At 64.6% G+C, this 24,674-nt stretch overlaps 1 protein-coding gene across 12 annotated transcripts in view; it reads left to right on the forward strand.

Annotated features, from left to right (window-relative positions):
- FBRSL1 (fibrosin like 1) overlaps positions 1–24,674 on the forward strand; it is a 76,790-nt gene that overhangs the window by 11,637 nt on the left and 40,479 nt on the right. For 11 of the 12 annotated variants that reach the window (XM_082700145.1, XM_082700139.1, XM_082700144.1 and 8 more), the window contains exons 2-4: positions 5,107–5,307; positions 18,715–18,819; positions 20,826–20,861. In XM_082700145.1, the coding sequence (XP_082556271.1) occupies positions 5,107–5,307; positions 18,715–18,819; positions 20,826–20,861 (342 nt within the window). Of the gene's footprint in view, positions 1–5,106; positions 5,308–6,180; positions 8,861–18,714; positions 18,820–20,825; positions 20,862–24,674 lie in introns of those variants that run through there. The other variant, XM_082700137.1, reaches the window with a different exon arrangement.

Raw genomic sequence — 24,674 nt, forward strand, 5'->3', positions numbered from 1 at the left:
GGCTGTTGCCTGATCCGTGAGCCCGCAAGGTCTTCTGGGGACCCCCAAGTCCCGGAGGTAGACGGGCAGCCTCAGCCAAGCAGGGTGGGAAAGTGGGGCGGTGGGCTGGTCCCGGGGAAGGTCAGGTGGGCCAGGCCGCCAGGAGCGTGCCGGAGCATGGCAGTGAGGGTGGGTTCTGTGTGACCCTGGGGGCGAGGCCGCTCTGCAGCCCCCGGAGCAGAGGGGGCACCCACCTGGCTGGAGGGGTGCGGCCATGCCTTTGCCCACAGGATCTGGGAGCCGGGAAAGGCCGGTGCACGTCAGCCCTCGCAGCCTCAGACCTCAGTGAGAGAACCTGGGTCTGCCAGTTCTAACTCCTGCTATCTCTGCACAGTTGGCTTACTGAAGTGCGGTTAGAGAGCTTCTTGGTACTGCATGGTAATGACGTTTAGGGGAGCTAAAAATAGCCCCATAAAATTGCTATAGGAAAATGTAATCACCGATTTCATGACAGCAGGCAGATCCCCCTTGTGGTCTGGGCAGGGTCCAGGGGCCCGGCTGCTCCGGGGGCCTTTGGAGGCTTCACTGTGGGACTGTTGCCTCCGGCCTCAAGGGTTGTGGGCCTCAGCACTTGGCCATGCCCCGTTTTTAGGGGGCCCCTCTGTGTGCGGGTGCTGGGGTGCGCCCGGGCACATCTGCCGCCCGGTCTCTGGGCTCACAGATGAGTATGTGGGCGGACAGCAGTTGAGGGGTACAGGCCAGTTCTGTACTTCACCCCAGCATGGCTTCACCCCAGCCTGTTGCTGCAGCCTTGGCAGGGCCTGCTTCCTCATGGGCACGCCCCAGTTCTGTAGGCTCCTAGCATGGATCCCCTAGCAGCCTGCCGAGTGTCCCCCCCCAAGTCCGACGCCAGCCCACCACTGCCCCACTCCGTGGGGGTCTGCTCCAAGTCCCGCCCTGGCCTCTTGGGGGCAGGCACTGCTCTTGCGGCCCTGCTGCAACCGGAGTGTCCAGCACGGTCTGGGCACGGCCGCTGTCCCAGTCTACAGATGAGGAGACCATGCCTACCCAGAGGCCCCGTGGTCCAGGCAGAGCTGTGCCTGGGACCCGGGGCCAGTGCCCCACCCTGCTGGCTCAGTGGGGGCGGAACTGGGGCGGAGTGTGCCTGAGCTAGGGTGAGCCCCCAGAACGGGCCTAGGCTCTCACGGGGTCAGCATCACAAGTGAAGGCCAGCCCTAGCCCTGGTGTGCTGGAGAGGGCCAGCCGGCCACGTCCCGGCGGCACCCCTGTGGCAGGAACTGTTGAATCCTGTGACCAAGAGCCCCTTGGGGGCACAGTCTCGGGGCTGCTCCATGAAGCCCCCATCATTCTCAAGGCAGTGGCTGGGCAGAGGCGGCTGCCTCTGGGTCCCGGTACACAAAGCCTTTTGCCCACCTGAGCCAGGAGAGGGCCCATGGGGTGGCTGTCCCTCCATGCCACAGGGCCCAGGCCTGTTGCCTGCTGGCTCATGCTGTGCTGGGCCGTGGGCAAACGGCTTCCCAGCTCCCCCACTCTTCCAGATGCTGGAGCTCTTGCCCTGGGGCCAGGATGCCACTGGGCTGAGTCCAGGGCAGGAGACAGCCCAGTCACTGATATTTCAAGGGTTCAAACAGTCTCGGGTTTTTGTTTGTTTAAAAAAAAAAGAAAAAAAAAGATATAACAGGTTTACAGAAAATGTGCTGCCTTGGATGATTCGTGGTTGACTGATGCATACTTTGGGTGAAAGATGTGTTTGGAGGTGTCTGGAGAAGGGGCCTGGGGTGCCCGGAGGCCCTTCCAGAAGCTGCAGAGGAGCTGCGGCAGGGCCTAGAGGGAGGCCCTTGTGAAGCCCAATGCCTGACCTGGCCTGGTCGGCCACTGGAGGTTCACCGGGCTTGGCTGTGCGGCGTGTCCGGCCTGCCGTCTGTCCCTCTGTTCTGTTTGTCATGATTACAAGTGCTCCTTAGAAAGATCGCTCTGGCCCAGCCAGTTGTCCCGCGGGCAGGGCTGTTCCCACGGTTCCTGGTTAGTATCTGCTGGCGCTTCTGATCACATACACCACCGGCCAGGCCTGTTCTCGCTCCAGGGCTCACACGTGGGGCTTCAGAGCCTGTCCCCCAGGCTAGAAACCATTTCTGTGATTTTACCTGCTCAGGAGGCCTCAGAACAGTGGCTCTCTCTGAGAGAGTGGGGCTCACTCCGCAGGGACTCCGAGGCCTGTGTTGTGTAGTCTGGAGCACCGGACGCTCGCTCGTTGCGGAGGGGGGGGCCATGGGCATCTGGGGAGAGAGGACAGGCGGCCTTCTGTGGCAGTACGTGGGTCTAGGCGGCCCTGGCAGGGTGCTTGGTGTGTGTGGCCTGGGGCCTGGGAGTCCATACAGTGTGGCGGCAGCACTGAGATGCCCATCCTGTTGGTGCACGCCGGGAGTTGGGGGGTGCGCATGTGTGTGTCCGGGCACGGCGGGGGGCCTCAGCCTCCCACCTCGTGACCACGCCACGTGGCAGGGGTCCGATGCTCTGGGTCCCTGTGAGCATGTTTCTGGAGGCCGTTAGCATGCAAGTCCGAGAGCTGATCTGTGCGGTGGGGGAGGCTGGTGGGGGCCTTCTCTGTCCCCTGGGGGCCTGAGTAGAAGGAAAAGCCTCGTAGAAGGAGCTCGCCTCCTGCCTGGCCCCTGGAGCAGGTACCAGGTTTGTCTGGCCCCCAGAAGAGCTGTACCCACAGCAGGTCGGGGGGCCTCCAGGCTCCATGCTTGGCAGTCGCTTCCTCGGAGGGAGACTCTCTGCGTGTGGGCGTCCTGCTTCTCTGTCTGTGCAAACCCCTGGCCAGCCTGCCTTTGACAGTGTGTCGCTCTGGTTGGTCTCTGCAGACTGCTGCCCACCATGCCCCAGCGACCCTGTGTGCTGGGCTGGGCCCTGCAGTTGGGTGGCAGCTTCCTGGAGGAGAGCTCCGGACCGTGGGGGCCTGTATGGGAGGGAACAGCCTGGGAGCAGCCAGCCCTCCCCTATAGGCAGGGCAGGGAACCTGAAAGCTGGGAGCCCGTGTGAGGGGCGGGGCCTCCGTGTGTCCTGTGGCGTGCCCGCATGGGCAGAGTGAGCTGCGGTCCTCGGGACTTGCTCGTCACTGGAGGGACTGCCTCGTCTCGTCTTTCTGCCCTGGGGAGGCCTGTGGCCACGTGCTGACCAGTGAGCCCGGGAGGCAGGCGCAAGAGAGGGAGGGGCGGGAGCTACTCCCCGTCTCAGGGCATTTGCACTTGCTCCTCCTCTGGAGGTTCCAGCCTTGCCCAGGAGTCCTCCCTGAGATGTTCGGCGTCTCAGCTGGGGCTGCCCTGCTGTCCTGAGTTTATGACGGGGGGTGGGGGTGCACCCCAGAGTGTGGAATCAACCTGATGCCCAGAGGCAGGGCAGAAGCCAGGAGGTCTAGTGAGCCAGGGTTCCATTATCAGGGTTGGGGAGCGGCCCCTTTGGGCTGAGGCGAGCTGGGGCTCTGAGGAGTTCAGTGTGGGCACGAAGGCGTGTGACTGGGACTACAGGAGAGGCTGCAGAAAGGCCACAGCCTGTGGATGTCCCTGGGGTCTGCTGTCCCAGACGGCGGGCGCAGAGAAGGGTCTCTCCCAGGTCCGAGGAGTTAGGAGCCACTTGCTGCCTGCCACAAGCCTGTGGAGCTTAGGGTAGAGCCTTGGCACAGGCCAAGCTGGTCACCAGACTTAAGGAGGGCTCCCAGCCTTGCAGGTGCCCCAGGACAGGCACTACGGCCAGCCCTGCTCCCTTCCCCCTGCTCCTCAGTGAGCCATGGGACCGCGTGGGGATGAACCCCGTCCCTCCTTACTGTCCCCTCCGAGGGGAGGGGCTCTGACGGGGCCGGCCTGCATCTGTGTGGTTGGGGCTGTGGGCCCCTGGGAGAACCTGGGAGTGCGGAACGTCCCACGCTAAGCGTGGCGTCCGCGGCTGCCTCTGCCCCCAGCCCAGGCTGTGGCGTCACACACAGCAGGACAGTCCCAGGGGCTGCCGTGCGTGGAAGGGCAGCTCTAGTCCGGCCAGCCGGGCTGGTTCCCCGCACTAGTTCTGGGGATTGTGGGCCCCTCTCACCAGCCAGGAGGCAGCATGTGGCTCGAAGTTGGCAGGACCTCCCCGGCCGCGCGCAGCACGTCCCCGTCTAGACTGGGGCTTTGGTTCTCCCTGCCACCCGCCCAGGTGGCCTGAGGCCTGGCTGGGGCCACATGCCCACCTGAGCACAGAGGCCAGCCTTGAAGAGGCTGCCACAGTCCCCCCGCAGGTTCTCAGGAAGCACTGCCTGTGGGGCTGTGAGGATATCACCTGGGATATGGGGGCACGTCAGCCAGGGGCATCACCTTCATGCTGCCTTCCTCCCTGCCTCGGGTGATGCTTTCAGAATCTTCTGGGTCCCTTCCAGTGAGTTCTTGCCTCTTCCTCAGCAGCCAGGTGGAGATGGCAGCTCTTACCGACCCCATGGACCCAGGTGTGAGGCTGGTGGGTGACACTGCGCCTGCTCAGCACCGCGGGGGCAGGCTCTCCCGGGCCTCGGGCTCGCTGGCAGGACCAGCTCTTCGCTCGGGGCGGCGGGGACCCCACTGCTGCGACTGGCATCGGCACAGTAGCCCCTGCTCCGTAAATCCCCGCTGGGTGTCCCTCCCTGTTCTAGGGCAGGGCTCCAGGGTCCCTGAGCTCTGTGTATCTGGCCGAGTCAGGGGCTGGTTCCCCAGCACAGGCTTCCACAGTGTCTGCATGCCTGGCTGCGTGCAGTTGGGCAGTAGACCCCGGGGGGCTCCGGACCCGGGGACAGTGGTCAGCTGCTGTGGCAGCAGCCATCAGCTCAGGAGTCCAAGTAGCACCCCTAGGAGGGCCAGTGCAGCACCTGCTCCATTTTGGGCCACAGATTGGGGGCCATTTGGAGGCTTAAGCCCTGGTCTAACTTTGTTTCTACGACATCATCCTCTGAGCCCCCCAGTCCTGATAGCCCCCGGGCAGGGTGAGTACCTCAGGTAGGCGCTGTCACATGCCTAGGGACCCGCCCTCGGAGCACAGCACAGTCTTGCATGGTGTCACCAAGGTCACTGCCAGTTAACCAGCTTTGTCCTTCTTCCCTCACAGAAGGACATGGCCCTGAAGCCACATGAGCGGAAGGAGAAATGGGAACGTCGCCTTGCCAAGAAGCCCCGTGAGTCCGAAAACTGCCCGTCTGCAGAACCAAGTGAGAATGGGCGTCCCCTGGAGATTGGCAGCCCCGAGCAGGACCTGGAGCCTGCCTGTGACCGTGGGAAGAAGAAGGTCCCACTGCAGCCCACCAAGCAGGTGAGCGCTGGGCCCTGCCCCACTTAGAACCACGGGCTTCTGTGCCCTCTCCCCTGGGTGCCCTCGGGGCCACACCAACACCTGGACACCACCGTCGGCATCTGGGCCTGCCTGGCAACCTGCTCCTTCGTTGTTGGGCATGGGGTACGCGGCCCATGTGGACTGGGGCCCGAGGTAGCCGCTCGCCGTGAGCCCAGATCCTGAGCAGACAGAAGACCTTCCCCCGGTGGGTGTCACAGCCAGAGAGGCCAGGCTGGGAGCCCAAGGATGGGGGTGGGGGTGTGTGTGCTTGGGGCAGGAGGGTGCAACTGCTGGTAGGCCGGCCCCGTTGCCCCGTTGCGTCTGTCAGGCTCCGCCGACCACGGGGTGTCCAGGGTGTCTGTAACGCGTGGGGGCCGGGCTCTGCACCAGGTGTTTTCCATCTGCTAACCTTCTGTAGAATGCAGCACATCTTTTGGTGGGGGTCATGTGACTGGTGGTCAGGGGTCCCGGTACAGGGAGCAGCCCACCCCAGGGGCCTCCCTCCACAGCGGCTGGGAGCCGAGTCCTTGGTGGCGGGGGAGGGGGCATCCTTGCTGTCACCAGAGCCCAGCTGGGATCGGGTGGGGAGACTGGGACCAGGGGACACTCTCCCAGAGCGTGGGGCTCTCTCCCAGGTGCCGGCTCAGCCCTACACTGCTTTCCTCCTCAGGGACTCGCTGGTTTGCGCCTTCTTCTCAGAGAGGGGTTCTTCCTGGTGTTTCACACTCCACTTTCAGCTCCCTTGGGGATGGGACTGCTGGAGAGGGGGCAGCATGTCTCAGGGGCCCGGGCTGGTTGGGGGGTCTGCAGGCACACCTGCCCAGGTGGACACGTGCTCTTTCTTCCATGCAGGTGTGCTCCCCAGAAGGGGGGCCGCTCCCAGCCAACCACTGGGACCAGAACGGCCCGGCCCAGCACCAGCAGCAGCTCCAGCCCAGCCAGCCCCAGGGGTCACTCCCAGCCCCGTGTCAGCGCTGCCAGCCCCGTCGGGCTCTCCCGGACCCCGGGCAGCCCTGCCAGCCCCAGCGGCCACTCCCGGGTCAGCGCCGCTGGCCCCAGCGGTCACTTCTGGGCCCAAGACAGCCCTGCCAGCCCCGGCGGTCACTTCTGGGCCCAGGTCAGCCCTGCCGGCCCCAGCGGCTGCTTCCAGCCCCAGATCAGCACTGCCGGCCCCAGCAGTCACTCCTGGCTCAGCCTTGCCGGCCACGATGGGCGCTCCTAGGCCCTAGGCACCGCTGCCGGCGTCTGCGCTCCCTGCTGGCCCCGTGGCAACGCTGCCGGCCCCTGCGCTCCCTGCTGGCGCCGTGGCACCGCTGCCGGCCCCTGCGCTCCCTCCTAGCCCCATGTCCCCTCTGCCGGCCCCTGCGCTCCCTCCTGGCCCTCTGGCACCGCTGCTGGCCCGTGCGGTCGTGGGTGGCCCCCTGTCTTCGTGGCCAGCCCAGCAGGGCATCCTCAGGACAGCGGTGCCGGCCCCCACAGTCACTCCTCCTGCTGCGTCCACGCCGCCGGCCCACCAGCTCACTCTCAGGCCAGTGCTGCTGCCCCCGGCGGGCTCTCTTAGCCCCTTGCCAGCCCCGGAGGTCCCTCCTAGGCCAACCTAGCCGCCCCCAGGGGTCCCTGCTGGGCCTCAGTCAGCCCCAGCAATTAGTTGAAGCCCCAGAGCACCCTGGCCCCGCAAAACCTTCACTGCTGGGCCCTGGACAGCCGTGCCAACAAAAGCGGCCACTCATGGGCCCGGAACAGCCTCACCCGCCCAAGCGGCCCCTCCTGGGCCCAGAGCAGCCCTGCCGACGAAAGCGGCCCCTCCTGGGCCCAGAGCAGCCCTGCCGACGAAAGCGGCCCCTCCTGGGCCCAGAGCAGCCCTGCCAGCCCTTGCAGTCCCTTCTGAGCCCCAGCCAGCCCTGCAAACCCCAGCCGCTACTCCCCATCCCTGAGCGCCCTTCACTCCTGGGCCGGCCAGCCCCGCCCCGTCGGCCCCTCCTGGGGCCCCCGAGCCAGCCGCGGCGGTCGCTGCTGGACCTGGTTCGGGCCCGTCAGCCACAGCTCTCACTCCTGGCACTGGGCCGTCCCTGCAGGCCCCTGAGGTCACGACGGACTCGATCCTCCACCCCTGCGGTGGCCCGCCAGGCCCCGTCTGTGAGTCCTGGAGCCTGATTGATGCCCATTTCCTAGGCCTGGGTGTGGCCGTGCTGGGCGGACGTGCTGCCGCACTGGCCAGAGGCCTTCTCCAGGCAGGCCGGGCTGTTTGCGGCTGGAAACTGTGGCTCAGCAGAGGCGGCCCCCGGCAGGGCTGCTGCCAGGTGGAGGCCCGCCTGCACCAGGAAGAGAGGACCCCCAGCATCTTCCCACCTCCCTGCCATGCCTGCCCCCGTCGTGCCCGCTACTTTGGGACGCGCACACTCCTAGGAGAGTGGACACGGCTGCCCCCAAGGGCTTGGGGTTGTCAGAGGGGTTCCTCAGTGTCTCGCTGTGCCTCATGAGTGCCCGTGTGTCCTTGTACGTCAGTCTGTGCACGCCTCCCCCCCCGCCCTGTGTGATAGGCTACAAGTGTGTGTGTGTGAGTGTGTGCGTGCACGTATGTGGTGTGTGTGTGTACGTGCTGTGGGGGTGTGCCAGCTGCAGGCCTTGCGCCCCGGGGCCCTGACCCATGTGGCCAGCGTGCATTCCGTGCCCTTAGGCAGAATGTGGGCCCCACTGGAGCCAGGCTGCAGGTCCTGCTCACCTCCCCTCTGGCAAAGGGCAGCGATGCATGTCCATCCCCAGTGTTCTGTGAATGCAGGGAGGGGACATGGGGGGCACTCGGGGCTGTCTGTGGCCACGTAGGAGCTGCTGGTGACAGGAGGGTGCCCCCCCACTCCCCCAACTCCGCCTCCACCCCAGTGGCTAGGCACTGAAGCAGAGGCAGAGCCTCCCGTCTCCCTCGCTCTGGACCAGGAGGGTCAGGGCTGTTCTCCGAATGCCTCCTCCTGGCCTCCCACCCAGCCCACGCAGCTTCCTGGCTGTTGCCCCCCCCCCCCCCCAGGACGTTCCCCGTCGGGACGGACCTCACACTACAGGGCTTTCTCTGCCCTCCGCCCATCCCACGCCTGAGCTCGGGGGTCACCCATTCCTCACCCCAGACCTCTGGCTCAGGGCAGTCCCACACTGGTGCTCCTGGAGTTCTGGGCATGAGGCAAGGCGTTCACTTCTGACCCTCCAGAGCAGGAGGGTCTCTGGGGGAGGGAGCAGCAGCTCCTGGGGTTTGCCCTGGCCAGGCTCCGGACACCCTTTGTGTGCCTAGTCTCTCTGAGCCGCGGCGGCCGCTCCAGTGCTGATCCCGATTATGGAGGCTGGGAGGCACACCCCCTCCGTCCCCGTTGCTCATGAGGACACTGGCTCTCCGGGGTCCCCACCGGCTGGGTGTGGGGGCCGCCCAGCACCCAAAGCAGGGCTTACGGGCATCTGGTCCTCCCCCAGGGTCTCCCAGAAACGCGGGGCTTATTTTTCTGATTAAAGAAAATAAAAAGTGCCGTGCCATTATTTTTATGACCGCCTCAGTGAGTGTGTGTCATACGTGAAGTGATTTATTCCGACAAGTGGTTTTCTACGCGTCTGGACCTGCCCCCTGATTGCTGCGTTCCCACTGAGCAGCAGGAGAGCAGCCTAGGGATGGGGCTGCCCAGGGAGGGGTGCGCAGCCTTGGCACAGCTCGTGCTGTGTGCTGTGTGTTCAGGGGGGCCGTGCTCGCCACAGACCCCCAGCAGACCGTCTCAGCAAGCCCCCACATCTCTGCCCTGTCCCTCGGAGCCACTGCTCAGGAAGGGGTCTCTTTCTAGGTGTCGCAGAAGGTGCCTCAGAATTGTCCCAGATTCCTGACACTCCCAGCGTCCCCTCCCTCCTGTTGACCTGAGGGGGGCAGTGTTGGGATCTCTGTCTTCTGGGTCCTGTGCAGGCTCGTGGGTGGGCAAGGCGGGTGCCAACGGGCACAGCTGCTGCCTTTCTAGGCCCTCCTGCTCTGGGAATGTGGCCCTGGCACGTGAGTGCCTAAGTGGGGGAAGCAGAGCTAGTAGAATGCTGGTCTGCGGGAGGGAGGGAGACCGAGTCCCCTGGGCTTGGAACAGCTCCACTGTGAGTGAGCCCCACGGTGCCCTTGGGCCCCGCTCTTCCTTGCCTGCTTACTTGCTGAACCATCTGATCCCAGAGGGGTCCCCTGGAGCTCCTGCTACCCTTGGGTTCAAAGTGACAGGATCCTGAAGGGGAGGGCACTTTGGGGAGACACCCACAGTTGCTGTTGGGGGACTAGACCAGGTGTGCCACGTCCTGGGCGGGCGGGGACGGGAGGGGGTCGCTGCCACCTTCTGCTGCAAGGAGATGAGGGTTTTGTGTGGCCAGATCTTGGAGGTTTCTGAGAGCATCTGGTGATACGGGTTTTTCTGTGTTTTTGGAGATTTTTGAAATGATGGTGGCTCCTTCCAATGTCATCAACCACCTTACTGGCTAAAGGACACGGCTGTGTGGGACCTGTGTGGCCTGGGGTAGAGGCTTGGGCCCTGGCAGCTCACGTGGTCCCAAGGCCAGAGGTGTGGGGGATGGTCCGCCCTGTGGTGGGTAGACTGGGGGAAGCTTGGCCGAAAGTAGGGCGTAGGTTGAGTCCATGGAGGCGCTGTGGGTCCGAGGGAGGCCCAGGGTTGCTCTAGGCGACTCCCTGAATGGAGACAGGAGCCTGGGTGCAGTGCTCTGTGGGGGTCTCCCTCCGAGCCCTACAGCCCGCCCCACGTAAGCCCCCTGCCTCCACCTCCCCATCTGTGATGGGGCCCTGAGGAGAACATGCCTGGCCCCTGCCAGGCCAGTGAGGAGCAAGGACAGTGCTGGTGGGTGTGGTTGTTCGCTGGGAGAAAGGAGACTTCCTACCAGGAAGGTAGGGTAGCCCCGGGAGCGCAGGGGTCCAGACATGGGGACAGACCTGCTGGGCCTCCCCCGGCGCTCTGCAGACACAGCCAGTCCAGCGTTCCTGGGAGGAGCTTGTCCGTGCCACGCACACAACCGAGCGTGTGCGCCTCTGCCGAGCGGCGGTGCTCCACGAGCAGGCTCAGGGCTCGGATGACTGCCGGGGTGACTGTCCTGCCCTCTCACGTGGAGGGCCCAGGGAGGAGAAGCCCCTGGACCACCCCCTCACTCGCTGACCGAGGATACTACGAGCACCTCCGTGAACGGGCTGCTCCTGGCACGGAAGAGGCATCCTGGAACTCTGTTCTCACAGACGCTTAGCGTGTCACAGAGGCCGAGGTACATCCGGGCGACACCGCTGCCTGGCCCTCCCGGCCTGGCCCGAGGCTGCAGTGACCATATGGCCATGCAGCCTGCCCACACCAGGGGGCTTTAAGGGAGGCGGTGGCCACGTCCCACTGTCCGCTTTGCTTGGGGGGGTTTGGCAGGAACCCCACCCCAGGGCCAGGGTTGGGAGACCACCAGCCTCCCAGAGGGGCCGCGGGACCCCGTGCAAACATTGTCTGAGCCTGCAGGTGCAGTTGAGCGGTGGTGCTGCCGGGGGTCATGGTGAGAGCCACACACAGCTGGGGACACTCGTGGCCATGCTGAAATTCAAGAACAGGAGACAAAATTGGTATCAAACGTCCCACGTTCAGAGTGCTGTCGGGGACATTCCCCCTCTCTGCAGAGCAAGTCTTAGGAACGTGCTGTGTCTCACTCTTCTCCACTCAGACCCACCCATTCATGGGCTCCGTAACGACGTGGCTGCTAGCCTGTGGCGTGTGGAGGGGCCACAGTGACCTGCCTCCACTGGTCTCTCCCCACTCGTGGCTCTTCTGGCTGGCTCGTACCTCACGCTCAGCCAACCTGTGGCTTGAATCCCCGCCAGCCCACAGAGCTGAGCGGGCCAGCCCCGAAGCTCCCCTCGGATGCCACAGCCCCAGCACCGAGCACGAACAGGCCGGAAGACATGTGCGCTGAGCCTCCCCCGGCCTCGGGAGAGACAGGCAGCCGCCTTTCCCTGCTCCCTGCCGCCGTGTGAGGCTTCCACCTTCTAAATGTCTCTCCGAGTGAGATCTCGTTAGAGAATAATTCTGAGGAAATGGCCATCAAAATTCATCGTCTGCGCTCACAGTCACACTCCAGTGTCCGTGCTGGAGGAGGACACAGGTCTGAGGCCGGTCACCGCCAGAAACTGGAGATGACGGACCAGAGGAAGGGAGGAGGCCGACAAGAGTGGGCATTCCCGGACCGGGAAGCCCTGCAGACACGGCCAAGGCCAGGAGTTCTTTCTTTGAAGGCACCAGCTACACAGCCGCGGCTGGATGGGTGAAGAGTAAAGGTCCCCAGCGACCAGGGTCGCGCCGCAGGCGTCCGGACAGGCCTGGGCCGTCGCTGTGTGAGGGGGCAGGCTGCCGGCAGATCCACTCCGAGCCCAGAGCCCACAGACTGAAACGAAGCAGACGCCTGGGTGGTCCCTTACCTGTGGAGGAAGTGAGCTCTGCGATGTGGCCGTGGCCGCGGCCGTGGCCGCACCCGCCAGCACCTCGGTCTGGGGTCTGTGTCGCAGTGCCTGCCAGAAGGCCGACCTCCTGCCACAGGCCCCAGGGGCTGGCCACACCCAGGACGTTTTCCGACCACGAGGAGGCGGCAGCTAGGTCGCCCTGCACTCACACCAGGCAGCTCCGCTCCCGCGGCCGATGCCCTTGTCCTTGAAGCTCCCCTGGCAGGCCGTGGTGGTGGCAGCCACTGGCCTCCCGGGCTCTGTCCCCTGCCATCTGCGGTGGCGAGGCTCCTCTGCAGAGCCCATTTGAGCATATCCTCCCCCTCTGCCCTCAGTAAAGTCCGATTCTTGGTGCCCTGAGTCCCCCTCCTGTCCTGGCATGTCTGCCTTCTGGCCGACTGACGACCCTGGAGGCGCGGCGTCCGGCTCCTCCAGGCACCTCGCGCCGCGGGCAGCTGCGTTCGCTCACGGCCAGGCCGCACGACCCTGGGCCTGGCGGAGGCCGGTGCTGGGGGAGGCCGCTGGGGGGGCTGCCGTCCGTGCTGTCCGTCAGATGGGGCGTCCGCAACGTCTCCCATGCAGGCCCAGGCCCTGCGCGTGCGGGGTTCGTCCTCTGGCTGCCCTAGTTCTCTCGCTCGTACCACAGGCATCTCTAGCCTCCGTGCCGGACCCTCTCGTGTCCCCTGCTGGGCGGCCTCCCCAGCAGCAGGCTGGGTCTCAGGTGCTGGGGCAGGGCTGCTGCAAGCCCCGAGCTCCCACCCCAGACCCGGCGCTCACAGGAACCGAGTGGCGCGCCCTGCATGGCGGGTCGGGGGGGGGGGGCTTCAGTGCAGGCGCTGTTGCAAGGGTGGAGGAGAGATGGGCTGTAGGGTGGCAGGCACCCGCCGCCCCCTAGGCCCCACCTGCCAGGTCATCGCAGCCCGGCCCCGGAGGGAAGCACTCAGCGTCCAGTATGAGCTGAGTCACTGCTCGTCTGGGCCCGGGATGCAGCAGGGTACAGGACAGAGACAGTCCCTGCCTTCACGAAGTTTAGAGAACGGTGGGGAAGACAGGTGTGCAACGGGTGTTGGGATTTCGAGGTACCCACGGGCGTGCCTACAATGGGAGAAGCTCCCGTAGATGAGGGCTCAGGGAGCCTCTCCCAGCATGCGCAGGGGCGGCAGAGCACCTGGCATTCCGGGGGCGGTGGACAAGCCCCTGGCACTCTGGTGGGGGGGCAAGCGCCTGGCATTCCTGGGGGTGGTGGCCGAGAACCTGGCACTCCGGTGAGGGACGAGCGCTTGGCACTCCAGTGGGGGGAACGGCCGAGCACCTGGCACTCCCGGGGGAGGGCAAATGCCTGGCTTTCCCAAGGGTGGGGGCGCTGTACAGGCGCCACTGGGGGTCGTCAGCAGTGCAGGGCGTGAGCTGGTGGATGTTTTTAAGAACTTGTGCTGGTGGCCAACAGACAGGCCAGCCGCTCAGTGTGGGCAGCCGCCGAGCAGGAGACTTCTGCTGTACAAGAGGCTTCTTGGTGGCTTAAATCAGGTCATTAGCTTCTAGAAAGATGGGGACATCTCCCGAGCAGGTGACGGAGGCTGGATGGAGCCCAGAGGGGGCTGGGGGCCGGACAAGGCGGCTCGTCTTGTTCCTCTAGCAAGGGGGGCCACATCCAAGCACAGACCGGGACCTCCCACAGCTTGTGTCCCCTGGAGCCTGCTGGCCATGCAGCTGCTCTGGTAGTGGCCTCAATGGCATCCCCTACCAGCTGCGGTGCTTCGTGCATCTGTCCATCATCCGCCCAGAGACCTGTCCGAGTCTCCTGAAGAGCAGGGACGGCCAGCCTTGGAGGGCTGCGGTCTGCGCCTGGGTGCTGGGTTGTCGTGGGAATGCTCGCACTGCCTGAGCCCCCTTCACGGTGCCAGACCGCAGTCAGGGACCGGCTTTTCACATGATGCTGGAGACAGACACACCGACACGTGATCCTACGTCACGTTCAGAGGGACACTCGGAGCCCTGGGATCCTGGTCGATGTAGGAGTGGACAGAGGGTTGGGAAGGATTATCTGGAAGAAGCGGGGTCAAGCTTGTAACTCGAGTAGGTGTCAGCCAGCCCAGGGGAGTGGGAGCACCAGGCTCCCCCTGCAGCTGGTTGCACTGGGGCGTGCGCCCGGGAGTCTCAGCAGCACTGCCCCGCTTCACCGGCGGACCTGCCATCAGTCGGGGGACACCAGCCTGAGAACACCCAAGCTCAGCCGTACCCATTTCTCACATTCTAGGAGGGGTGTTGAGCTCATACAGCAGAGCCTTGTATGTTGGGGCAGGGGGGCTTTGTCCCACACTCCAGTGCTCACCGGCTCCTGCCTGCCCAAGGGGGTTTGCACTGTCTGCGTGAAGGGCCCCTCCCTGAGCGGGCCTTGCTCTGTGGCCTTGCCCGAAGCCCTGGTGCTCCCTGCCGCAGCCTCTGCCAGGTTCACTGTAGAACCGGGACCTAGAGCACAGGCCTCTGCCAGTCGTGGGTTCGGGCGCTGGGGCTTAGAGGGCGGACGCACGGAACAGAACACAGCAATCATATGTCCCACTCTCTGCGCTTACGTGCCGTGGGGAGGGCGGCCGTCACACATGCCGCCTGGGATGGGGTGCAGTTTCTGCGGGGTCAGGAGGCCCCACTGAGCCCCAGGGAACTGGGCACCTGTTGCTGGTGGGAAGAGCAAGTAGTAGGGGACCACCAGGCCTGGAGGTACACGAGCAGGCTTCCTGGCAGAGCTGTGGGTTGACGGCCCCGGCCTGGGACGCCGACGCCCAGGGAGTGAGGGGCATGCCGGGCATGGGCCGTCCTGTCTGCCCCGGGACAGCTCCTGGGCCCTTTCTTAGCAGCATCCTCCGGACTGGCCACCCAGTCCCCTCAGCGCCAACACCTCCCACCCCCGTGGCCTGATTGCCAAGTGGAAGCACACGTTGCCCGTCTGGGCTGGTGTGCTGGGCGGCCGGCCTGGGAGGTAGATGCTTTCTTCTGGGATGTGCAGTGCGGCCTGGCCTGGAGCGCCCTGCTGTGAGGAGCTCAGGGAAGGACGGCTGTCTTGGGAGGGGGTTCTTCATGGGTGCGTTGCCATGGCCGCAGTGTTCCTGCCAGAGAGCCCAGAGCCCCAGGGTGCTCCTGGTAGGCCCCAGTCGGAGAGTAGTGTCCTCACCCCAGAGAGCCCACAGTCTGACGGCAGTGCTCGGTCCTCCTAGTCTAAGGGGATTCTGTCCCCACCTTTCTGAGCAGCAGGACCGGACCCTGCCCGATGGAGGCCGTGCCGTACTTCTCCGGATCTCTCAGTCGGAAGGTGAAGTCCCGGCACCCGCCCCCCAGCCCGAGTCTGAGAGCGTGCTCTGGTGGCACGCCGCCTTGCAGGAGCCGACTGTGGCAGGAATTTACACGCCAGCGTTCAGACTATTGGCAGCCGAGCCCAGCTGTGGTGTGTTTACACCGCAGAAGCTACGCGTGCTCCATTTGAGGGCTCCCACTCCCGCATCTGTCTCGGCGGGGCCACTCTCCACTCTTCTGTTGGCCTTCTGACTCGCCTGCACACCTTTCTCTCTGAAGCCCTGGCAGCCCTGTCTTCTTCCCTCTGCTGTCGTCCTGGTACTTGTGGCTGTCTGCCAACCACGTGCCTGTCTCTTCTTCGTAGGCTTCAGGAGGATGGGAATGTGTGTCTGTTGTGTTTGCTGCCCAGAACAGAGCCAGTTCGTAGGCACCCTGTAAGCATTGGGTGGGTGGGCCGGCGGGCAGGTGGATGGGTAGATGGGTAGATGGACGGACAGGGGGACGAGTGGGCGGATGGACATGTGGGTGGGTAGCTAGACGGGCGGACGGGCGGATGGAGGGACAGACAGATGGGTAAGTGGGTGGTGGGGGGGGTGGTTGGGTGAGTGAGGAGGCAGGTAGGTGGATGGGTGTGTAGAAGGGTAGAAGGAGGGGTGCATGGGTGGAGCTGGATGAGTGGATGGACCACAAGGCCCAGTGGTGGGCACAGGGGCTCCCGCCTCCCAGGGCAATCAGGGCACCCTCTGGCCCTGGACATGGACTTGAAGGCCCCAGCGACTCCGGTCTCCTCTCTCGGGCTGCAGCTGGCGGCAGAGGTGCGCCGTCTCTGACCCCACCCCTGGCTTAGCTGGCCAGCAACATTTCTGAGCAGCTAGGGGAGCAGATGGGGCTATTGGACAGCCGAACCCCAGCTTGAGCTGTTTGGGGTTGTGGCCCGCGGACAGAAGTAGGTGACCAGCCAGCCCATTATGCCTGGGATTGGCGTAGTGCCCAAGATGCAGGACTCAGTTTTATAGGACTTTCTGGGAAATGGGGCTTTCAGAGCCAAAACTGGCCCCGTGAGAAAGGGTGACAGACCCCAGCCTGCCCCACCTGCAGGGCACTGCTGAGGGGTCGGTCTGAGGCTTCCTTTCTGGGGCCCAGCTCAGAGAGGAGACCGGCTGCTTATGTGCGTCCGGGGAATGTGGTGCCCTCCCCCTTCCAGTTGAGCCGTGTGAGGTCGTCGTGTAGTCCCTCTGTCTCCTCTCCTCTTACCGGGTAAACTTGTGCAGTCAACAGTCTTCCCCACAGTGCACGCTAGTCTGCACTGGTCCTTCCCTGGACCTGTGGTTTCTCTGGGTCTAGCTTTTCTCTCCTGGGACAGGGACCCTGCCCTGGGCTCAGGCCGAGCTTCTGTCCCCCAGCAGTGACCGTGTGGAGCTCTTGAGGGTGAGGACTAATGGTCACAGACATAATCTCCACCGGAGCTGCAGCAGAATCTCCCAGAGGGCCTGCTGACACAGGGTTTGAGCTTCAAATTCAGCAAGCCTGGGGTGGGTTCGTGTCCTGAACAAGTCCCCGGGTGCTGCTGCTACAGCCGGCCCAGCGACCCTGCTTTGAGAAGCACTGGACTGTAGCTCTCGGTTTCTTAGGCTTCCCCCAGCGAGGCAGGAAGGAAGGTCCCCCATGCCCCAGTTTTCTCCACTTTGGGGAAGGGTTGTTGTGGGGTCCGGAGCTGGGGGAGCCCGCAGGTAACAACAGTGACACCTGGTGGCTTCTTGGGGCTGGCCCAGGGCTCAGGCAGACAGAACCACATCACACACACGTGCACACACGGGGTCACACGCACACCTAAGCATGCACACACGCATTGCAGCACACCCGCACACACATGCGTGCACACACACAGCGCCACACTCACGCACACACTGCGTCACACGCACCCACGTGCGTGCACACGCACCCGCTGCAGCACACGCGCGTGTACACACAGTCGCACGCACGCACGCGCACACGTACGCACACTGCAGCCCACGCGCGCATCCCGTCACGTGTGAGGGACTTGGTGGCCTCCCATTTCACAGGTGAGGAAGCTGAGACTTGGGGAGTCAGGAGAGGCCGCACTGGTCAGGGTCTGTACATGGAGTGCCCAACCAAGGAGGAAGGAGCACAGGAGGCAGGGGTCCCCAAGGCCCTGGATGTGGGGCCAGGGCCCTGCCCCTCGCCTGCCTTGGAGAAGGAGGGTGGCGCGGAGACCTGGGCTCTCCTGGAGCCCTGGCACCCGGGACCTTGGACTGGGGATTGTGGGCCCTGGTTCCGTCTTGTCATTTACACTCTGCTGGCCGACAACCCAGGGCCCATGGCTTTGGGGGCTGTACCCCCGTCTTGGGACCTGGGGTGGTCCTGGGGAGCAGGGGCTCTGAGGGCTGCCTCGAGAGAGGCTTCTGGCTGAGCCTGCCGTGACATGCACAGGAGCAGGGACCCAGGTCCCCAGGGTGTTTCCCAGGACTCAGGAATGTTCTAGATCATAGCCATTGTGCCTTGCAGACCCATCTTGACCTTTGGCCCGGTCAGGATCTCCAGGCTGGAGGGTGTTTGAGACAAAAGGGCTAGACGTGGAGGACTGGCTGGAGGCCCCGGACCCAGTCAGACCTCACTGACCCTGGTCATGGGGTGCGTTCTGCGCACTCCTGCACCCGCTGAGCTAGGAGGCTTGGGGACAAAGAGGAGGGCAGGACACCTATACCCCTCGCGGTGTCCCCACACTGGTGAGGGGTCAGCGGCCACTGGGGTCTGCTCCACGGAAGGGGCCAGGCACACTGACGGGGTGTGGATGGTCCGCAGGTGTCCCACACGCTGACAGAGAGGACACAGCTGCGGGATCTGTGGGAACTGTGGGAATTGGAAAGCTGGGCGGTCGGGAGGTGGTGGAACCCTGGACAGAGAGTGGGGGAGCCCAGGACACCTGGGCCACGTGGTTGGGAGTGGTGACTGCAGTTATGTCCCAGTGAAAAGGAAAAAAGAAGCGGGAATTTGGGGTTCACCTAACTTTATGGGCTTGGTTTGGCCGCCTGTAAAGTGGGCACAAGCGTCCGATCTCTTACGGGCTGCTGCGTGAGAGGGGGTGGGGCGCTGGCCGGCATACACCGGAGCAGCAGCCGTGCTTCTAGACGCAGAGCCAAGGCACAGAGACGTCTAGCGGTGGCCCGGGGTCACACAGTGGGAAGTGGCCGGTCCACACCGGTCTGCGCACACCTGGGACCATGGTGGTGTGGGTGCTGCAGGGGTGGGTGAGCCGCCACCAGCCTGTCCTGGAAGCCTGGTGTCCGGCTCCCTGGTGCAGTGAGATGAGGCGGGGCGGCCCACCTGCTCCGGCTCCAGGAAACCAGGGCAGAGCTCACAGCGGCATTATGTCATTGTGTGTCGTCTGCTCTTCTGGGTGTTTCTGCTCCGAGTGGTAAATGGTCAGCTCCGCAGAGCCTTGCCCCGCTGCCCTCTCTCTGGGTCGTGGCCTGGGGCTCAGTGTGGGTGAGCAGGGCAGGGCAGGGCAGGGGTGAGGAGCCTGACCCTGGCCGGGCCCCCGCCCTGCCCCCACAGGCAGAGGGCTTGGGTCTGTGTTTGCTGAGCCTGCCTCTCCCTGTCCCCAGATGAAGGTCACCGCGTCCAGAGGGGGCGACCACCACAGTGGGGACGACAGCCTCCACGAAGCCACCGGCTCCCGGACGAGCAGTTCCCGGGACCAGCTCAGTGACGTGAGTGCCCCAGCTGCTTTGCTCAGCCAAACACTCCTGCGTCTCTCGGGTGCCCGCGGCCGGCCCCCGCCCCCGCAGACACCGCGGGCCCACGCTTAGCACCTGAGACTCACTGGGGGCTTCGCCTTTGCAATTAGCATTTTGCCTGCATTAAAACGTGATTTTTCGGTAATCAGGACTTCCGCACTAGGAGGGGTTTAAGTGGGGAACCCGGAAGAGGCGCCAGCAGGACCCATGGGGAGGCCCTTGTCCAGCAGGGAGCCTGCCCTCACCCATGGGTGCTGCTGGTAGGGCAGTGGGCGGGGAGCCAGGGCCGTGGTGGGAACAGCGGTGAGCAGTGCTTCTGGCCTGGTGGGCGGGCCTGCTGAGGCCTCTGGGAGCAAGAGCGTTCCGGTCTGGGGACAGACAGTGCCCCAGAGGGCAGCCCCCCCCCCCCCAGCCTCGATGACTGGGACTGCACGGGGAGGATTGCACTTGGGATGTGGCCCGCCGTAGGCATGTTGGGTGCCCTCCAGGGCCCCTGGCTCTCCCTGGCCACAGCCACTTGGAGGAGGGGGTAGGTGGGCACAGCGGGGGATTAGGATGGAGACCGGGGTGAGGGGTCCCAGGAGGGAGTGCCTTGGGGTGTTGGGGGGCCCAAGAGGCTTTTGTCTTCCTAACCCCCTGCTGCAGAAGCAGGGAGGCTGGGGGCTGGGTTTCTGGATGATTGAATGGAGAGAGCATCTCTCATTATCATCTCAATAGGGGCCTAGGGGCGCGGTCGGTGCCCCGCCCCGGAGGAGGGCTAATTGCCTGGCCCGAGCTTGCTGCCACAGGATGGGAAAATAGGCTGGTAATTGTCTGGGGCCGTGGGGCTGCCCTACTTCGGACGCTAATTGCCGGTGGGACGCGTGAAGACGGATTCTGAGCACATCAGGGACAGCCCTGAGGGCACACACTTGGAGAGCAGTTACAGCACCCCCCTGCCCCCCCCACCCCCGTTGGCAGGGCTTAACAGTGGGCTTCCCAGCCCCGCCAGCCGGCCCGCCAGCATCTGCCTGGGGAAGGAAGGGTCCCAGAGCCCCAGCCGAGGCTGGATGGGGTACCGTGTACAGAGCAGAGAAGTCCAGGCGGCAGTGGGGGACCCTCCCCTACACACACCCCGTGGTCACCCACCGTCCTGGAGGAATCTGCAGCCAGACCACCGCTCCCCCCAGCAGGCTCCAGACCCTGGTCCGCAGGCCCTGGACGAGTCTGCGCTGGCCCGAGGAGCACTTGCTCGTCACTCACCCTACGCTGCGCCCCGCATCTACCTGCCCCCTCCTGTTTCCCCCAGCCCCCACAGCAGAATGCCCTTCCTCACGCGGCCTCCCGCAGGGCCCAGCTCCAGTTCTCCTGGCACCAGAGAGCGCTCCGCCAAGTGCTGCTGGGGCTCCCTCAAGGGACCTCCAGTGGCCACAGTGTGCCCTGCCATCTTATTTCCAGGGCCCCGAGGTTACCCATCCAGCTCCCCTTCCAAGAAGCCTGCCCTCCGCCCCTGTACCCCCACAACCCTGGGAGGCCGGGAGGCTGGAGGCTGGAGGCTGCTGTCGGGGACAGCCCCCCCGGGCACAGAGGAGTGGGCCCGCCTCCCCTGCGTTCCCGTGGCTGGTGGAACCATGTGTGGAAAGGTGGGACCTGGCTCCGCGAGGGGCCGAGATGGACCTAGGGGCTGAGCCCCTCTCTGAGGCAACATAGCCACTTCGCCCTCCTCTCGGTTGGGCTCGCTCTGCTGGGCTGGACCACGTCTCCGGAGTCTCTCGGGGGAGGTTCCAAACATGGGTCCTCAGGCACAGGTGGGAGGCTCCTGGGGCTCTGGGCCGCTGTGCTGTACCCTCCCTTGCGGCTTCTGTCCCAGGTCCCAGCCTCGTGCCCCCCACTCCGGTGACCCAGCAGCAGCCCCGGGCCTGGGCCAAGGGGGTGGTCCTCAGAGGAGGGGCCGCCCGGGGGAGCTGTGACCGTTCTGACTGTGCTTCCTTCCCCCGCAGAGCTCCGCGCAGGCGGTGTCGGGCAGAGGCTACTCGGTAAGTCTGCCGCCCCCTCCACTGCGGGCTGGACCCACACATGCCCCTTGCCGCCGCCGCAGCCCCCAGCCGTCTTCAGCGTGTGGTCCCTGCCCCAGCAGCGGGGTGGAGGCCAGCTGGGAGCATCGCTCAGGGTCTCGCCCCGAGAGAGAACAGTCGGCCCTTGTTGTCTGACTTCCTGAGGACCAGGGGTAGGGAGATGCTCTACCCCAGGTCCTGCCAGGAGGCACTTGGAGTGAAGGGTCCCGGGCACCAAGCAGCACCCCCCCACCCCAGGGACTTGACCCCTCCCACGCCGCGCTCCATGCTCCGCGCTCGGCCTGGGCTCAGGTGTGAGGCTCCCGGGCCCTGTGGCAGGAGGTGCTGGCTTGCTGGGCCTGACCAGGCCAGCTCTGTGGGGGCTACCTCCCTAGCCCTGCCTCCCGCCTCCTGCCCCTGCTTCCTGCCCCTCCCCTCCTCCCACCCCACCCCTACCCCAGCAGCCCCTACCCTTTCCTCGTGACTTCATTTCGTTGCCCCTTAAGCATCAGGAGGGACGTTAATGACGCCATAAAACCCAGAGCCCCATAAAAGCCATTTTTGCAGATTTACAGCCTTTTTTTGGCTCATTGGAGGGTGGGGCCTGGGCTCTGCCCGCCTCATCCTTGCCTCCTGCCTCTGCCCCCAGCCGCTGATTTACTGAGAGCCCCAGAGTCCCAGGCCTGCTGGGCGGCTTCTCTAAATCACATCAGCTTTTTATAGGGTGTGTCATTAACCCACTGACTTTCTGTGTGACGGGACACCCTGCGCCCCTGGGCCTCCCCTGGCCCCTAGCCGCCCTGACCTCAGGGTTGGGTGGGTCAGGTGCCGGGTTTTCAGCGTTGCACCTGGTGGGCTGTAGGCTTCTGGGTGGTGGCCACATCCTGATGCCAGAGGGGTGTCTCCCTGGGGGGGCCCTTCCCTCCTCGGGTCTGGCCACAGCCATGGGTGGCGGCCTGCAGTGCCCCTTGCCCCCACGGGCCGGGTCGTCTCAGCATATCCTCTGCTCCTCGTTGGAGTGGCACTCTTGCTGGGAGTGGTGCCAGCGCTGGGCTCCAGCTGGGGGCAGAGTGCTAGTGCGGGAAGTGGCTGGTGATAACACTTGGTGTGATGCACGTCGGGACAAGGAGAGTGAGGGGACGGTCAGGGGTGTGTGCCAGCCTAAGGGTCCCAGACGGGCAAGGCCCAGGGATGCGCCGATTGGAGCCTCCTTCCGTGTGTGAGTCCCTGGGCAACTGGGGTCTCCCTGCCCCGAGCCTCTTTGCCAGAGCCCCTGCGCGGTCCTTCTGCTTCCAGATCGCATGTGTTATTCATGGTCTTCTCCCCCAAGAGCTCCTTGGAATGTTTCCTGGAGAAAAACCCGTAATTAATGGGCCAGCTGCTTGCAACTTAACCCCCCAAGGCCACTGCACAGGAGTGACAGGTGGTGGCAGGGACGTACCCAGCCTGCTGCTGGGCCATGGCGGTTCCTGCGTGTGCATGCCAGGTGCTGGCAGGAGCAGGTGTGTGCCGGTCCCCAGCATGAGCAGGTGTGTGTTCCGGTCCCCGGCATGAACAGGCGTGTGCATTAGGTCCCTGGCACGAGCAGGAGAGTGTGCTGGTCCCCGGCATGAGCAGGTGTGTGCTGATCCCTGGCATGAGCAGGTATTTGCTGATCCCCGGCATGAGGTGTGTGCTGATCCCCGACATGAGCAGGTGTTTGCTGACCCCCGGCATGAGCAGGTGTTTGCTAATCCCTGGCATGAGTAGGTGTATACGTTAGGTCCTGGCGTGAGCAGGTGTTTGTGCTGGTCCCTGGCATATGCTTGTGGGCGGGTGCTGCAAGGTTCAGGTGGTTGGCCTGGCCATTCCAGAAGCAGAGGTGCCTCTGGCACTGGAGGAGGCGGAACCAACCCCTGTGACCCTCAGCCAGTAGGAACAGAGAGAGTGGGGGCAGGTGGGTGGCCAGGCCCAGGCCTGGGAAGTTCTGTGAGCTCAGCACCCAGATCTCTGTGTGCACTGGGCCCCCAAGGCTGTCTGTGGCTTCCGGCGCTGCCCACCAGAGGTGTGAGGGCTGGGCCAGCTTGACTGGGCAGAGGGGGGCTATGACCCTGCCTCTAAATCCAGGCTTCACCATGGGCGCCCCAGACACTCGAATGTGCACACTGAGGTCGAGGCCTGCGTGCGTGTACGTGCATGTTCACTGGGTGGTGCGTATGGCTTCTGCCAGCACCTGACCCGTGTACAGCTCACGGATGGCTCTCTGTGAGAGGAGAGTGTGTGCCGTGTCCCCTGTGTCTCCGTGTGGCTGTGGGGGGCTGTGCACGCCTGTAAGTCCCAGTGTGCTGTTTCTTTCTGGACCATGGGCATGTCCATCTGGAAGGGTGTGTGCGTGCCCCTGTGTGTCTGCGCTTAAGTGGCGGTCATGCGCGGGTCCTGGAAGTGAGCCGTGGCTTCGCGTGTGGGTGTGCGCCTGTGCCCCGGTGCCTTGCTTGTGTGTGTCTGTAGGTGGGACCTCAGGCTCGGCAGGGCTCATGTCTGTCCCCAACCGCGTCCCTGCACTAGTGACCCAGGGCAGCTGTCATCTGACCTGCTTTATAGACCGTACTTAAAGGGCTTTGATTCTGTGAGCTTTATCCCCAGCAAATCCCCAATTACTGCTCATCCTCGACAGCTTGTCCCGGAAGCTTGGTGCGGCCTCCCCGGCACATATCAGATGTTCCTTAGTGCCGCGAGATGAGTTGGAAAGTAATTTTCTCCGTTCAGCTGTTGGGAACTGGGGACGTGACAACCCATCTCCCTCCAAAGCAGGGCTTGGGAGTTCTTTTATTAAAGGGAAATGAGGATCTGGATGCTGGCTGGGGCCGGGAGGCCGGCCGAGTGCGTCACACGGAGTGTTCTGGAAGCGGCCTGTGCTCACAGAGGCTCTGGGGCTGCAGACAGGAGCGGAGGCAGAATGGCAGTGATGCCACCGGCCACCACCTATGATGAGCCCGGGAGGTCTCAGGCCCTCCATGTGGACGTGATCACCATGGCAGTGACCCCCCTCACCTCTAGGTGAGGACTGAAGTGCAGGGCTCAGAGACCCTTCCGCAGGTGCCGTCCAAGGGGCTGAGCTGAGAGCCAGAGCAGACAGGCCCATCCGCAGGTCCCCTCCGTTCTCAGACCTCTCCCGGGCACCCTCCTCCCTTCCACAAGTGTTTGCTGACCCGAGTGGCCGGTGTCCCCGCCCCATGGGCCTCACCGTGCCACGGAGAAGATGCTGAATAAAGCCAGTAAGAATGTTCCTAGGTGGATGCGGCGAGTGCAGAGGTGACCGGGGTGGCAGGGAGGGGCAAGGCCAGGCTGCAGGGGACACGAGTGTGAGTGTACGTGCTGGGGCAGGGGGAGGGACCCCGGGAGCAGCCAGTGCCAAGGCTGTGCAGGGGGAGGGCTCCACCTGCCCATAGGAAGAGCAGCAAGAGGCAGGGGCTGCCGTGGGCAGGGTGGTGGGATTCGGGTGAGGCTCTCCTTGGGATGCAGGTGGGGTTCTCAGCAGAGCAGGGCTGCGTGGGGAGGAAGAGGCCTCTGCCTTCTCCCCAGGCCGGGCAGCCGGAAGGCCACAGGGGTGAGTGTGGGAGAGCCGGCCGCAGGCCAGGCACAGAAGGGCCCAGGAGGCCCGCCAGCTGGTCTGGGTTAGGCAGACCCCATCTATACCTGCCACGGCAGGACCCCTCGCGCGGGGTGTAATTAGCCAGTTGGCTGGACTGCGTTTGAGAGATTTCTGGAAATGGATTGTCAGGTTTCGGCTGGGCTACAGACAGCTAATTTCCTAGC

This window comes from Mustela nivalis (assembly GCF_964662115.1).
Source record: "Mustela nivalis genome assembly, chromosome: 14".
Classification (NCBI taxonomy): domain Eukaryota; kingdom Metazoa; phylum Chordata; class Mammalia; order Carnivora; family Mustelidae; genus Mustela; species Mustela nivalis.